General features: G+C 41.8%; 2 protein-coding genes across 4 annotated transcripts in view; one reads left to right on the top strand and one right to left on the bottom strand.

Annotated features, from left to right (window-relative positions):
• The window catches only part of LOC113071052 (golgin subfamily A member 2-like), an 18,879-nt gene extending 16,479 nt beyond the window's left edge, over nt 1–2,400 (bottom strand). For 2 of the 3 annotated variants that reach the window (XM_026244421.1, XM_026244433.1), the window contains exons 1-3: nt 2,267–2,400; nt 1,039–1,167; nt 230–286 (exon numbers count right to left, since the gene is read on the bottom strand). In XM_026244421.1, the coding sequence (XP_026100206.1) occupies nt 230–286; nt 1,039–1,167; nt 2,267–2,314 (234 nt within the window). In that variant the 5' untranslated portion in view covers nt 2,315–2,400. The remainder of the gene's footprint in view (nt 1–229; nt 287–1,038; nt 1,168–2,266) is intronic. The other variant, XM_026244428.1, reaches the window with a different exon arrangement.
• Nucleotides 2,401–6,666: 4,266 nt separating this feature from the next.
• LOC113071042 (uncharacterized) lies at nt 6,667–15,145 on the top strand. The gene is made up of 4 exons (XM_026244410.1): nt 6,667–6,716; nt 12,985–13,260; nt 13,339–13,650; nt 14,479–15,145. Exons 1-4 carry the CDS (start codon nt 6,680–6,682, stop codon nt 14,703–14,705), a joined length of 852 nt encoding a protein of 283 aa, XP_026100195.1. The 5' UTR covers nt 6,667–6,679; the 3' UTR covers nt 14,706–15,145.
• The last annotated feature ends 754 nt before the right edge of the window (nt 15,146–15,899 follow it).

The following is a 15,899-nucleotide window of genomic DNA, read 5'->3' as shown; positions in this document are numbered from 1 at the left end:
GATACTCATATATCCTCATAGCTCTCAACTACTCTCACAAGAAGGTTCAATATTCGCTCCCAACAGACGCTAATGTGCTGATGATTTACGACAGATCCTGCAACTTAAGATGCATTAAGGTCAACACCGTTCACAGTAAGAGTAAGACTGCAGCAGATGATGATCGGACACGGCATGAGAGGAAACACAGATGATGAATCACAGAGAGAAGGGACAGCGAGCGGCTCACCTGACTGTGAGGCTGAGATACTCCATTACTCAGACACACTCGGAGAATACTCTCAATCTACAGGAAGGAGAGGCAGAACAGAAAGAAAAGAGGAAGTAGTGGAGGAAGGAAGCACAAGATGAAGGGTTCGTCGCGCCCCACTCGGTCACAATTATAATTCTCATTCATTAGTATTCTGAATTAACCTCATTTCAGGTTTGTTTTGTGCTTTTGTCATTTTAATGAGCTTTTATTATTGTAAAAAAATTACATTTAATGTTCTAGGTTCGAGATTCATCATAACAAACGTTACACGTAATGAAGTGAAATGTTTTTTCATCGTCTCTCAGTGCAACATTAAAAATTAAGAACACAAACATAAAAAAAAGAAAATATTTTATTATATTATTTTCTAAGAAATAAGATGATTATTCTTATGAAAAAATATACAAAACTTTACAAATGCATGCAATTTTTTTTCAATTTTAATTCACATTTTTTTAATCTTTAATTAGCTATTTCCAGTTAATTTATAATTTTAGTGTATGAGTTAAACTATAAATGAGTTTAGGTTTTTAATCTAAAATTAACATTTAATTTTCAGCTTCATCATTAACAAAAAATAAATAAATAATTACAAAAATGCTTTTTAATTGTACTAGTTTTATTTATTTAGTTAATGTTAATAACCCTGGATCAGATTCTCTGTAATGACTCAAATTCACTGTCAAATAATACAATAAATAAATCAGAAAGAAGCAGCTGTATAAAAGCACAGCAGAACTCTGACTGTGAACATTGATGGCGTCTGCGAAGCTCTGATTTCGCACCTGATTCACATCGTCCGGCGGGGGTCTGTCCACAGCGGTGTCCAGCTGATCGCCTGCTTTAACCTTCCTCTTCTTCTTTGGTCCAGCACTTCCTGTGGATGGAGTGGTCTTCTGCTGAAACTCCTTCAGCTGTGGGATGAACCAGAAACAAAAGGTTTGGGTTTTTTGGCTACAGGATTCACCGGGGAAACAAATACTTGTGTAGGATACGGTTTGAAATCGTTTACACTTAGAGAGTGCTAGTACATGCTAGTGCTAGTAAACAACACTTTCTGTTCGTGAAGAGCCTCCCGTCCATTCCTGCGACACAGAGATGGAGAACGAATCTCTAGTAGGTCAGGTTCACAGTAATGTTAGTGGATTTGGTTGTGATTCAGCGGTCATGGGACGGACGCACGGCTCTAAATTAACTCTCATATGACAGAGCCCAGGTTTGCCATGACTTAAATACCAGGGTTGAATTAAGCCGTGTTGACATTCCAGAACACATACAGCATAAAGAACAGCAGCTGTGCTTCAGAACCTAGTGCAGACACGAGCGCCCTAACTAGACAGCACTTAAGACATCAAGTGGCTGCCTTCCTAGACAGCACACACTTCCATCATTGAACAAAAACACTAATAATCACAGATTTGATCAAACAGCAGCTTAAAGATCACAATGAGTGCAAATTATTCCTATTGGTTAAGCACTGTTAGCAGACTAGACCATCAATCAGCTGTTTCAGTAAGAGAGGTTATTTTAACTAGCAGTTGGCAAGTAAGCTAACACTAATCAGTTGGTTAAATCAGCCGAAAGTCAAGAAGATGTCTAGATTAGGTTTATTATCAACTAATTTAATTCACATTGTTGTTGTTTTGATTCTGACGTCAAAACACAGAGGCTAGCAACATTAGCATGCCTAGATAAACCGACATTCGCTCACAGTTAACACTTATAAAGCGCATTTCTGACAGGTTTAAATCGTTATAAACGCGAATAGAGAGACGAATACTAATGAGTTCGTATTCAGGCCCTGCCGCAGCTCAGTCCCCGGGGTTTCCTGACAGTCGCGCCCGTCCTGGAGCGCTGGGCAGCCGGATGCGGGCGCGCGCAGAGGTCGGTAGACGTGGAATGTCAACATGACAGATGTAAACACACGCGCTCGGACGCGACTCGGTTCACATTAAAAGTACCATTTTTTGTCTCAAAACGAGTAAGAGAAGACGTGAAAGTACAAAAACGTACCTTTTTCTTGGCTGCAGCGAGTTTGATTTGCCTGTTCTGATCCGCCATCCTCTCGCGCAGCTGAGCGAACGGCACACCACGTCACCAGAAGAGGTGCGTGCGTGTGCATGAGACGCACGCTCACCACTGACTGCGATTTCCGCATCCATCACATCAGATTATGACCCGCCCAACTCGGAAACTATGGAAGCGTATGGGTAGCAAAATTCAATTTGGAATGTAATACGCAAAATGACAAAGCAATATGTAAAATGGAAATGCATTTCTGTATTTACATTGACATTTTCCAATACATTCGTGCAACGTTTGGTGCAAAATGAAAATTAAATTACGTAATTTTCATTTGCCATTTCATACACCAGTTTTAATAAGTAAAATGAAAACTAATTTTAACGCTTTATAAGTTGCAAAATGAAAATGTATTACAGAAATGATTAGATATGTATAACATGTTCAAGCAAAAACTGTGGCAAAATTATCATTTAAATGCTATTTTTCTTAAATGCATTAACACTCACAGTCAAGACACTTACGATTTCATTTTCATTCAGTGTCCCGCAATGAATGTAGCAAAATTCAATGTGCACATTGAAAATGCATTCGAGCCGATCACGTGTCCGCCCCCTCCCGCCCTGTCAATCACTGCGGTCAACATCCTTGCAGCAGCATTACTGTCTATGGCAGCATTGTGCACCATCTGTAAGCGTGCAATGGATGACCCAAATATAATGAATTACAATAGTCAAGGCGGGAGGTAATAATAGCATGAATGACTTTCTCCAGGTCATTAAAAGTTAAAAATGATTTCAGTCTCGAGATGATCCATAATTGATAAAAACTGTTCTTGACAACTGAACTAATTTGCTTAGTTAAGCAAAGTTCGGAGTCCAGAATGACATCAAGATTTCTGATATGGGAGAAGACTGAGAGGGTAATGCTTGCCAAGCTCATTTATGAGACCTCTTCTCGACTTAGGGGGGCCAAAGATGATTACTTCCGTTTTATTTTCATTAAGTCTAAGAAAGCTATTGGAAAGCCATTTCTTGATGTCCCCAAGGCAGGCCAATAAGAGTTTAATGGTATCGCCAGCTTTCAATGGTATGTACAACTGGGTATCATCAGCATATAAATTAAATGAAACATCGTGTCTCCTAATAATGTCTCCCAAAGGTTCCATATATAAATTAAAAAGAAGTGGCCCTAAAATGGATCCTTGAGGCACTCCACGGATAACAGGAGCAACAGATGAAGAAAACTTACCTAACTCTACAGAAAAAGACCTGTCTCTAAGATATGAATTAAACCACTGCAAAGCAATACCCCAATACCAAACAAATTTTCTAACCAGCCAGAGAACAATATCGTGATCAACTGTATCAAAAGCAGCTGTAAGATCAAGAAGCAGCAGAACTGAATTCTTACTACTATCCACTGCAAGCAAAATGTCATTGAATACTTTAAGCAAAGAAGACTCAGTGCTATGATGGGCAGAGAAACCAGATTGGAGAGGTTCTGTTAATTTAGCTGCATTCAAAAAGGAAATCAATTGTGAATAAACAACTTTTCTAAAAGTTTTGATAAAAATGAAAGCTTAGAGACGAGCCAATAATTATCAAGGTAATTTTCCTCCAAACCCTGTTTCTTAAGGAAAGGTTGAACTACAGCATGCTTAAAACACCTCAGCACTCAGAGACTATAGTTAATCAATGACTGAATGGAAGCACCAATTTCAGCAAAAGAGGTCTTAATAATCTCAGAAGGAATGACATCAAGTGAAGAGGTAATTGTGTAGTTCCATCAAAGAGACATTTTTTAAACAAGAAAAGGAATCCGGACTTGCCAGCGAAAAACAGTGAAAGATCTGATGATAGCAAGGTAAAAGAGGAGTGAATAGCTAACACTTTATCTGAAAAACTGTAAAAAATGTTCACAAAGTTCAGTTGAGGGTTCCACATGAAACAGATAACCTGGATTAGTTATTGAGTAAACAGTTAATCGTGGAAAAAAAAAAAAAAAAAATTCTATGTCTATGAGAGTGTGTAGTAATCAAATCTGAAAAATACTTAGACCTAGCTAATTTTTCAGCTTTCTGAAAGTTAAACAAACATTCAGTAGTGCAATAAATTGTACTTAAAAAAATAAATAAATAAAAAAGGAAATGAATAGAAATTCATTCTTGCCATATTGAAACTCCGTACCACAAATGGTTAATCAAAAAAAAAAAAAAAAAACCTGCATCTTAAAGGCATATGTAAGACTAGATAATCTCATCTGATTAATAAATGCTCTTCATATATCATTATGTGCAATGCCTATTTTAATGTTCTCAATTAGGTTTTAAGTTAATGTTTCCAAGATTAGATAGGTAAGATTTGTTTGTAAAATAGTGTTATTAAAAAACAACAACAACAATATTTTGGTCAGTTGCAGCGAGTGTTGTTTTATTCTCATTTATATGCTATTATAGTTTTTTTTTTTTTGTTAGTTTTTTTCTTTTTTTTAACGTTTTTATTTGTATATATATTACATTTCGGCATTTGGGGCATTTGACTGAATTAAAAGGAAAAGCTTCGAATCATTTGAACCGCTCGAAACACTGTACGCTTCTGACACCTGCTGGTCAGAACACTGCTATTGCTCTGACCAAACGTGCACAAAAACTGCTAATATGTTACTGAAGGTGTAATCTATTAAATGCAATTAGCAAATCATCAACTACTATAAGATATTGAGCGTATTTATAATATGTGATTTTGTTAATGTAAGCACGCAAGAGTCGAGACCTTTCTAAACAGATATTATGTAACGAAGCCTCGTCATGGGAATGAGACGAGGTTCGAGTGATTCGCAGAGGTTTGAAGCGGATCGAGCGAGCGCGTGCAGAACTGAGCAGAACTAAAACATAGAACAAACCGAAATCAAAACGTTTATTTTAAGGCCCTTAATGTGAATCATTTTGAACACCGGAAACACAGAAGTTGAGAGCCTTTTTGCGCATTGTTAATGTCATTCATAAGAATACGTTTTACATTAGAAAATGAAAATTCTTTATTGATGTCCAATCGTATTTTTGTGTTGTAGATATCGTAGAGATTGCCTTTAAAACGCTGTTTATTTATTTAGACACAATCATGAGTTGATGCATCATCTAATGCATTATAACACATTTGATATTTTAGTCGTTGCTTCACAAAATGGGGAAATGTTGACCCCTGGATAAAGTAAATTAATAAATATGTCTTATATATATTTTTATTTAGTTTTTAAAAACTTTGTAAGTGTATAACAAAACAAAATCTAATCGAAAGGCCTGTATTTTAAGGGTAAAGGGGTGTTAAATGGGCCTCCATCAATCCAAATATACAGAAATTTTCCCGAAATTCACATCGTGGCAGAGAAACTTAGTCCCAAAATGATTCGGAGCTTTTCAAGCAGTTCTTTTGACCTCATGGCTTGGTTTCTGCTCCGATATGAATGTTTGGCTGTTAGACTGTGTATAGACAGGTGTGAGGTTTTCCAAATTATGTCCAATTTGCCAAATTTACTCCAGTCAATGTGTAGAAAATGTCTCAAAGATGAACTAGAGAAATTTCATAGCAAAAGTTATGTCAATGTGATATTTAAGTTTTACTTTTTCATGTATTTGCAAAGTTATCATGGTTTTTGCTTTGTCATTATTGGAAATAGAGTGTAGATTCAAGTGAAAAATTAATAATTTAAAGCAATTTAGCATAAGACTGCAACATAACAAGATGTGAAATAAATAAAATAATACTGAATACATTCCGAATCGACTGTATTTGTCCTATTCTGCAAAAACTCGATTAGATGAGTTTTTTTTTGTCGTAGTTATGGGGTCATTTTAAACCAGTCATAAGGCAAGAATGCCCTTTTTCAAATTTTTTAATTCTAGAAAAAAACTAAATTCTGTGATGTTTAAGTGGTCAAATATTAAGTGCTCAAAATGCATGGGTTTATGAATTATTACATCACACAGGTTTATTTAAATTAAATGTAAATTTAATAATTATTATTATTATTTATATTATTTCACAGGCACAGTAAGAATAAACAAAAAAGAAATAAAAATAGTTCCCCTTATATTCTTTGTAGCCCAGACAATGCTTCCAGTGGCCAAATAATAAATATCCTTTTATACTCTTACTATATATTTCCAATTTATTGTCTGTTAAAATTTCTATTTATCACTAAATTGTAATTTATTGGCTCATGAATATTAAAGTCCCAGGAGAGCAACAACGAGAAGAAATATGATCTTCACACACATTATTATTATATAGTCATAAATGTGGGATTTAACAAGCTTTAAGTCACAAAACAAAATTCAAAATGTTCTGACTAACATGACATTTAATGTTTGTTAAAATGTGTTTCAGTGCATATACTGTCGCCATGAAGGTTTGTTGGATTCTTGCTCTATTTCTAACTGGTAGGTCACTTTATTTTCTTTTAAGGCAATTTAATATTTTTTGTAATTAAAGATTTTTTTTATTATTTAACTTTATATACATATGTGTGTGTGTGTACAGTTGAGGTCAAAAGTTTACATAAACCTTGCAGAGACGCAAAATGTTTATTTTAACCAAAATACGAGGGATCATACAATATGAACAATATTTTTTTTTTTAGTTCAAAAGTTTTCACACCCCAGGCGTCATTGGTTTCTGCTTATGGAGCTTGAGTGTGCGTTTGATCCTTCTGTAAGGGTTGTGTTTGAGGTCCTCAGTTGTGCTCAGTGTGAAAAGATGGATCTCAAAAACGGTCATGTTGGAAAGGGTTCAAACACACAAAGCTGAAAAACCAAATAATATGCAGGAGCTGAAGGATTCTTCTGAAGAACAGTGAGCAGTTTAACTTTTCAAGACAAACAGACTCCAAACACTGAAGTAAAAACAACAACTGTGGATCATTCAGCTAACAACACACTATTAAGAATCAAGAGTGTGAATACTTTTGAATGGGGTCATTCATTTATAAATTCAACTTATTTTATCGTGTACTATGTGTACATGTATTGTCAGGAGAAAATGGGCAGGATTCAGATGCGGGTTTACGCAAGGCTTTATTTAAAGCAGAGGAGGCAGATCAGATGAGTCACGTTCACAGGATTACTCGTAGTGACTGGGAGAATAGTCGAAGCAGATGAATCAAACCGATGAGTAACGTTCCACAGTTATTTGTACGACCACTGAGACCGGAGGGATGACACTGAAGCTTCCAAGAGCTCTGCGCTGGGGAACAGGGGGCAGAGAAAACAGCTAAACACACTGGAGCCTGAGGACAAGACACGACAAAGGTGAGTGCCAAGAATAACTAGAAGATCGGAGCTATTGGTACGAGTAACAACAGTCTGACAATAGACAGAGAAACACGGGGACTGATAAGGGGATAAAATTAGAAGAACATAGAAAACAGGTGGTGAGTAATTAGGGTTCACAACACTGAAACAAGGAGGGCGGGGAAAACTCGAACAGGTAGACGCAGTGAGCTGACAAGAGACCCAAACACACACAAAAGGCAGGTGATTAGCCCCGAGACCCGACAGTACCCCCCCTCCCAGGAGCGTCACCTGACGCTCTAGGAAGGGGCCTACCTCGATGCCGCCGGAAGTCCTCAATCAACGAGCGGTCCAGAATGTCCCGGGACGGCACCCAGCACCTCTCCTCTGGACCATACCCCTCCCAGTCCACAAGATACTGAAACCCCCTGCCGCGGCGCCGCTCATCGAGTAATCTCTTAACCGTATAGGTAGGAGATCCATCCACAAGACGAGGGGGCGGGGGGGTGGGCCGGCTACAAGCAGGATTAAGGGGGGAAGAGAACACCGGCTTGACCCGGGAAACATGAAACACCGGATGAACCCGACCAAAAGTGGGAGGGAGCTTGAGCCTGAGCGCCACCGGACTAACCACCTTGGTGATGCGGAATGGCCCAATGAATCTGGGTGCCAGCTTACGAGAAGGCGCCCGGAGAGGCAGATCCTTGGTAGAAAGCCAAACCCGCTGACCACACACATAGGCAGGAGGAGAGGACCGGCGACGATCAGCTGCGGTCTTGGTTCGGCCAGAGGCTTGGACCAGAATCCTCCTGACTTTCTCCCAGGTGCGACGGCAGCGCTGGACGAAAGCCAGGGCGGATGGAACCGCTGCGTCGGGTTCCTGTGACGGGAACAGAGGTGGGTTATAACCAACAGAACACTCAAAGGGGGACATACCTGACGCGGCCACCGGAAGCGTGTTATGAGCGTATTCTGCCCAGGAGAGCTGCTGGCACCAGGAACTCGGATTGTTGGACGCTAGACAGCGGAGCATTCTTCCTAGATCCTGGTTGGCCCGCTCACACTGCCCATTGGTCTGGGGATGAAACCCTGAAGACAGACTAGCAGAGGCCCCAATCTGTCTACAAAATTCCCTCCAGAACCGGGAGACAAACTGGGGACCCCTATCAGAAACCACATCCACCGGAAACCCATGGAGACGGAAGACGTGGTCCACCACCAGTTGGGCGGTCTCCCGGGCGGAGGGCAGCTTGGGCAGGGGGATGAAGTGAACCGCTTTGGAAAAGCGATCCACCACTGTGAGAACAACAGTGTTACCCTTCGACGGAGGAAGCCCTGAGACGAAATCAAGGGCAATGTGTGACCAAGGGCGAGAAGGGATAGGGAGAGGGTTTAGCAGACCATCAGGAGGGCGATTGACCGGCTTACTTTGGGCACATGTGGGGCAGGCCAACACAAACTGTCTAACATCTGCGGCCATAGTAGGCCACCAGAAACGCTGTCGGATGGCAGACAACGTCCTCCGAATCCCTGGATGGCAGACTAACCTGGATGAGTGACCCCACTCAAGGACCTCAGAGCGCAGCGCAGCCGGCACCGGCAACCTGCCCGCCGGACACTCCCCTGGCACTTGCACCCCTCGACCGGCCTCCTCAACTCGCTGCTCGATACCCCATGAAAGAGCCCCGACCACCACCCCCTCAGGAAGGATGGCCTCGGCCGCAACCTCCCCCCCCGGAGCACCGAACAGACGAGAGAGGGCATCGGGTTTGGTGTTCTTAGATCCCGGCCGGTACGAGAGGGTGAAGTTGAACCTGGCAAAGAAGAGTGCCCAACGGGCCTGGCGCGAGCTCAGCCTCTTGGCTGAACGGATGTATTCCAGGTTCTTGTGATCCGTCCAGACCAAGAAGGGCTGCACTGACCCCTCCAACCAGTGACGCCACTCACCCAAAGCCAATCGTACCGCCAACAGTTCTCTATTGCCGATGTCGTAGTTACGTTCTGCAGGGCTGAGACGACGAGAGAAGAATGCACAAGGGTGGAGCTTCCCATCGTGGAGGGAACGCTGAGATAGAACTGCGCCAACCCCGACGTCCGAAGCATCAACCTCAACAATGAACTGGGCCTCAGGATCTGGAACCAACAGAACAGGTGCAGAGACAAAACGGGACTTTAAAATGTCAAAGGCTACCTGCGCTTCCCGGTTCCATCTGAAGGACACCTTAGTTGAAGTTAGGGCTGTGAGCGGTGCAGCAATCTGACCAAAATTTCTGATGAATCGCCGGTAGAAGTTGGCGAAACCCAGGAATCGCTGCAGAGCCTTCCGGGAGTCAGGAACCGGCCACTGGGCAACAGCTTCAATCTTAGCGGGATCTGGCTTGATCCCCTCCGTAGAAATAATGTGGCCAAGGAACGTAACAGACTCAGGGTGGAATTCGCACTTCTCCGCCTTGACAAACAACTGATTCTCTAACAACCGCTGGAGAACCCGTCTGACATGCTGGGTGTGTAATTGGAGAGAAGAGGAGAAAATCAAGATATCATCCAAATACACGAAGACAAATTGATTGATCATGTCACCCAACACGCTATTGACGAGTCCCTGGAAAACGGCTGGAGCATTGGTAAGACCAAACGGAAGAACCAAGTACTCGTAGTGTCCCGAAGGGGTGTTAAATGCCGTCTTCCACTCATCCCCCTCCCGAATGCGCACCAAGTGGTAGGCGTTGCGCAGGTCTAACTTGGTGAAGACCCGAGCTCCCTGTAATAATTCAAAAGCAGAAGACATTAAAGGTAGGGGGTACCTGTTCTTAATAGTAATGTCATTCAAACCTCTGTAATCAATACAGGGGCGCAGGGAGCCGTCCTTCTTCTGAACAAAGAAAAAACCTGCACCAGCGGGAGAGGAGGAATGGCGGATGAGCCCAGCTTGGAGTGACTCACGTATATACTTGTCCATGGCCTCTCTCTCAGGACCCGAAAGGGAGTATAACCGACCCTTAGGCGGAGAAGCGCCCGGGAGAAGATCGATGGCACAGTCGTAGGGGCGATGCGGGGGTAGCGAGGTGGCCCGGGCCTTACTGAAGACCGCCCGAAGATCATGGTACTCCGCGGGGACACCGGACAGGTCAGAGGGATCCTCCTGAGGAACACAAGACACAGAGACAGGAGGAAAAACAGCACCCAAACATGACACGTGACAAGACTGACTCCAGGCTAAAACGGCATTGTTGCCCCATTCAATGTGTGGGTTGTGTTTATGTAACCACGGATGCCCCAGGATTAAAGGAGCCTTAGGGGAATCAATAATAAACAGTTCAATCAGCTCGCTATGGCTATCAGCAATATGAAGGCTTATCTTGGGGGTGATGTGAGTGATGGTGGTGAGGGGACGGCCAGCTAAAGACCATGCTGATACGGGACTAACCAGAGGAATAAGCGGTATTTTCCAACGTTGAGCAGAAGCAGCATCGAGGAAGTTCCCCTCAGCCCCTGAATCCACAAGGGCGAGCCCAGTGTGAGACCGACTCTGGAAAGAGAGTTGGAACGGCAGCTGAGTCCGTGCTGCGGGAGAGCTTGAATTAAGAACCGTGCCCACCAGGACTCTCCGCCTCACTGGTGGACCCTGGCTTTTAACGGACAGTGAAGGGCGAAGTGTCCTCCCCTGCCGCAGTATAGACACGCCCCCGATGACAGACGCTCCTGCTTCTGTTGTGGTGTAAGCCGTAAACGACCCAACTGCATGGGCTCCTCCTCCGAGGGCTGTCGGCCGGCAGAACTGGCTGAACTGGCTGAAGAGGACTCTAGGTGGCGCCACGGGGCGGGCGCTTGCCGTTGTTTGCGGCGGCGGCTGAGACGGCCCTCAGTACTGAGCGCGAGATTAATGAGATTATCCAATTCCCGCGGGAGCTCTATGGCCGCGAGTTCATCAGAAATTTGAAAATCCAACCCCTCAAGAAAACGAGCGCGCAGCGCGCTCTCATTCCAGCCACACGCCGCCGCTAAAGTCTGGAACTGGATGGCGTAATCCGTGACAGAGCTCCTCCCCTGAGTCAAACGCGACAACTGGGCCGCCGCCTCGTCTCCCTGAGCTGAGCGATCAAATAACTTTGCCATCTCTCGACTAAAATCAGTGAAGGTAGCACAACAGGGAGCCCGCGATCTCCATACGGCAATTCCCCATTCGCGGGCACGGCCCGAAAGAAGTGTAAGGACGTACGCTACCTTGGCTTCCTCATTTGCGTAACGCCGGGGCTGCAGAGAAAACACCAGCGAGCACTGGGAGAGAAACGCTTGACAGGCGTTAGGATCGCCATCATAGACCGGCGGATTGTTGGCATGAGGTTCGGACTCGTGGGCCATACCGGTGTGAAGAACGGACCCCCGGTTTGTTGCCTCTCGCTGAAGGTCGTCCACCCGTGTGAGGAGCTCGGAGACTCGGGCACTGAGAGCGTCCACATCCTGCGCGGTGGTGTTGAGCTGGGTGGCATGCTGTCCTAACAAAACTCCCTGCTGCACGAGAGCCGAGCGGAGTGGATCAGATCCCGCTGAATCCATGATCTGGTCAGACTGTTCTGTCAGGAGAAAATGGGCAGGATTCAGATGTGGGTTTACGCTAGGCTTTATTTAAAGCAGAGGAGGCAGATCAGATGAGTCACGTTCACAGGATTACTCGTAGTGACTGGGAGAATAGTCGAAGCAGATGAATCAAACCGATGAGTAACGTTCCACAGTTATTTGTACGACCACTGAGACCGGAGGGATGACACTGAAGCTTCCAAGAGCTCTGCGCTGGGGAACAGGGGGCAGAGAAAACAGCTAAACACACTGGAGCCTGAGGACAAGACACGACAAAGGTGAGTGCCAAGAATAACTAGAAGATCGGAGCTATTGGTACGAGTAACAACAGTCTGACAATAGACAGAGAAACACGGGGACTGATAAGGGGATAAAATTAGAAGAACATAGAAAACAGGTGGTGAGTAATTAGGGTTCACAACACTGAAACAAGGAGGGTGGGGAAAACTCGAACAGGTAGACGCAGTGAGCTGACAAGAGACCCAAACACACACAAAAGGCAGGTGATTAGCCCCGAGACCCGACATGTATTTTATGAGAAACGGGCTAATTCAGGTCAGTAGTAAATTAAAAAATAATGTTCATTTTGAATGTTACCACGTATTTTAGTAAAGTAACTAACATTTCTCAGATTCTGCAAGGTGTTAACGTTCGACCTCAACTGTACATTTATATATGTGTCTATAAATGTGTGAGTGGAATATGTACATATCTGATGTCAAATATCTTAATCACAACATTTTTTTATAACTTATAGGCTTTTTATCTTTTAGATTCTGCAAATTGTATGTGATTATGAGAAATTGATGACATTTCTGAACTATTTTAGTTTTATTTACAGGCGCTTCCTCGGTTTCTGTGGTGCTGAATCACCCAGCATCACTTCCCTGCGGCGGCGGTGAAAAAGTCGTGTGGCGTAAGATCTTCCCAATAAAAGCAACTGTCGCTGAATGCCAAAAAAGGAAATGCATCATAAAAGAAAGCTTTCTGCAAAGATTCAGCATCATGCATGAAAAAAACAACTCTCTATTTCTCAAGTCAGTTAAATATAATGACCTGGGGCAATACGTGTGCAGTCGTGACGGCATTGACAAGCATGTTAACCTGGAGGTCGTAGGTGAGTGTTTGGAACATGCATTAAATAACATGTGCAGTTCAAGTAAGTATCTTAAATTTTGATATATTTTCCCTATAGTTCCTATAAACGTGACATCCGTTGAGTTGGAAAACGTCACTCTTCCGTGTTATGCGGATACTCAGAGCGATGTCAGGGATGTGACGTGGCTACATAATGAACAAAAAGCTCTGCACTACACAACAGACAGAGGTTCGATCCCAGGCCTGGGCTATGAGGAGAGAGTATCTCTGACAGAGGACGGGTTCAGAGACGGAGATGTGTCTCTGACCATCACTGGTGTCCATCAGACAGACGCAGGATTATACCGCTGCTTCGTTCGAGATGAGACGGATCGAGGATACCCACACGCTTACATGCTGCATGTGATCAGTAAGACTAGATAATCTCATCTGATTAATAAATGCTCTTCATATATCATTATGTGCAATGCCTATTTTAATGTTCTCAATTAGGTTTTAAGTTAATGTTTCCAAGATTAGATAGGTAAGATTTGTTTGTAAAATAGTGTTATTAAAAAACATCAACAATATTTTGGTCAGTTGCAGCCAGTGTTGTTTTATTCTCATTTATATGCTATTATAGTTTTTTTCATTTTTTTTTTTTTCGTTTTTATTTGTATATATTTTACATTTCGGTAATTCTGTTGTATTTTTTTTAAATAATTTTTAATATTTTTAGTGTGTGTTTTTTAATATAATTAGCAATTGTAAAATAAATAATTTTTGTTTTCATTTGTTTTCATTTTAGTTAATTTAGTATTCAACTTAAATGCATAAAATGAGATATTTCCTCGGTTATCTAGCTTATATATATATATATATATATATATATATATATATATATATATTTTTTTTTTTTTCAATATATATATTTTAGTTAATATTTAGTTTGTTTCAAGTAACTAACTAAGGCTTTAACTTCAGTTTTAGATTAATTCAACTATAATAACCCGGGTTTGAGCTCGGTCTGAAATTATAGTGAATTATTATAGATTATTAGCAGTCAATAAGATATCAAAAGTTAATGAGGTTAAGTAAGAATAATTGGCTGAAAAGAATGATACATTCACAAATTGGACAATAGACATTGCTGCTGGGTCCAGATTTCAAGGAAATTCTAAAGCATATTAAGCTCTGAAATATAATGAAATAAATGCCAAAGTTTCCTGAAATAAAAATGCACTTAAATTTCATGCAGAGAAGCTCATCAAAGCAGAAGGAAACCAAACTGAGGGCAGCAACAAAGAAAAACGAACTCGCATCGGACTGCTCTTACCTTTCTCGCTGTTGATCTGCTCTCTTCTCATTCTTTTATGCTGCAAGAAGCTGGCATCACCCACAGAGGAAACTACAGATAATAAACCCGTGCAGGAGAGTGACCAAAAGCATTCCACTCGTCCTTTTTATTCTGGAGACGAGAGCTAAGAACGGTCAAACCTGAGGATGAATGATTACAGTAATCAGTCTAATAATGAGAATACTGACTGCGCTGAAACACAGGAACATGACGTTTAGCTGTCTCATGCGTGTAACTCGTCTCATGCAAAAGTACAAAATATAAAAACAGCCATCATGGGACCAAAGAACTGTCTGAACACTGTTAAACACTTTTCTCTGTGGACGGAGAGCACAAATGTAGATAGACAACAGTTCGTGCCATTTTTCTAATCAATTCTATATACGCATGTATACATTTTAAAATGTATTGCATATTTTATTTTTATTTAATAGTTTTATATTTAATTTTATTATATGTATGTCTGTACTCTTTTCACCAAGAAAAAAGCCATGCTTGGCAATAAAGCTCTTTCTGATTCGGATTCTTTTGTATTTTTCCATCACTGCTGTCTGTATAAAGAGTTTTTTCCCAAGTTTTTCTTTTTATTCCTGTTTTTATTTATTCAAGGTAACATTAAATACAAACTCGATTCCAACAATCTTGGGACACTGTACCAATTGTGAATAAAAACAGAATGCAATGATGTGGAAGTTTCAAATTTCTATATTTTATTCAGAATACAACATAGATGACATATCAAATGTTTAAACTGAGAAAATGTATCATTTTAAGGGAAAAATAAGTTGATTTTAAATTTCATGGCATCAGCACATCCCAAAAAAGTTGGGAAAAGGCCATGTTTACCACTGTGTGGCATTCCCTCTTCTTTTTATAACAGTCTGCAAACGTCTGGGGACTGAGGAGACAAGTTGCTCAAGTTTAGGAATACGGATGTTTTCCCATTCTTGTCTAATACAGGCTTCTAGTTGCTCAACTGTCTTAGGTCTTCTTTGTCAGATCTTCCTCTTTATGATGCACCAAATGTTTTCTATGGGCCATGATGTTGTAATTGATGCAGTATGTGGTCTGGCCTGAAAGTGACGATGTCTGGATTGTAGCATATGTTGTTCTAGAACTTGGATATACCTTTCAACATTGATGGTGCCTTTCCATATGTGTAAGCTGCCCATGCCACACACACTCATGCAACCCCACACCATTAGTTTTCCACTTTGCCACAGTCCATTTTAACTGAGCCTTGTCCCAGAGAAAACACCTGCGCTTCTGGATCATGTTTAGATATGGCTTCTTTTTTGACCTATAGAGTTTGAGCCGGCAAC

The sequence above is a fragment of the Carassius auratus genome, chromosome 5 (assembly GCF_003368295.1).
Source record: "Carassius auratus strain Wakin chromosome 5, ASM336829v1, whole genome shotgun sequence".
Taxonomy (NCBI): Eukaryota; Metazoa; Chordata; class Actinopteri; order Cypriniformes; family Cyprinidae; genus Carassius; species Carassius auratus.
Note: the sequence above shows the minus strand (reverse complement) of the source record. Positions and strands in the feature narration are given on the sequence as shown.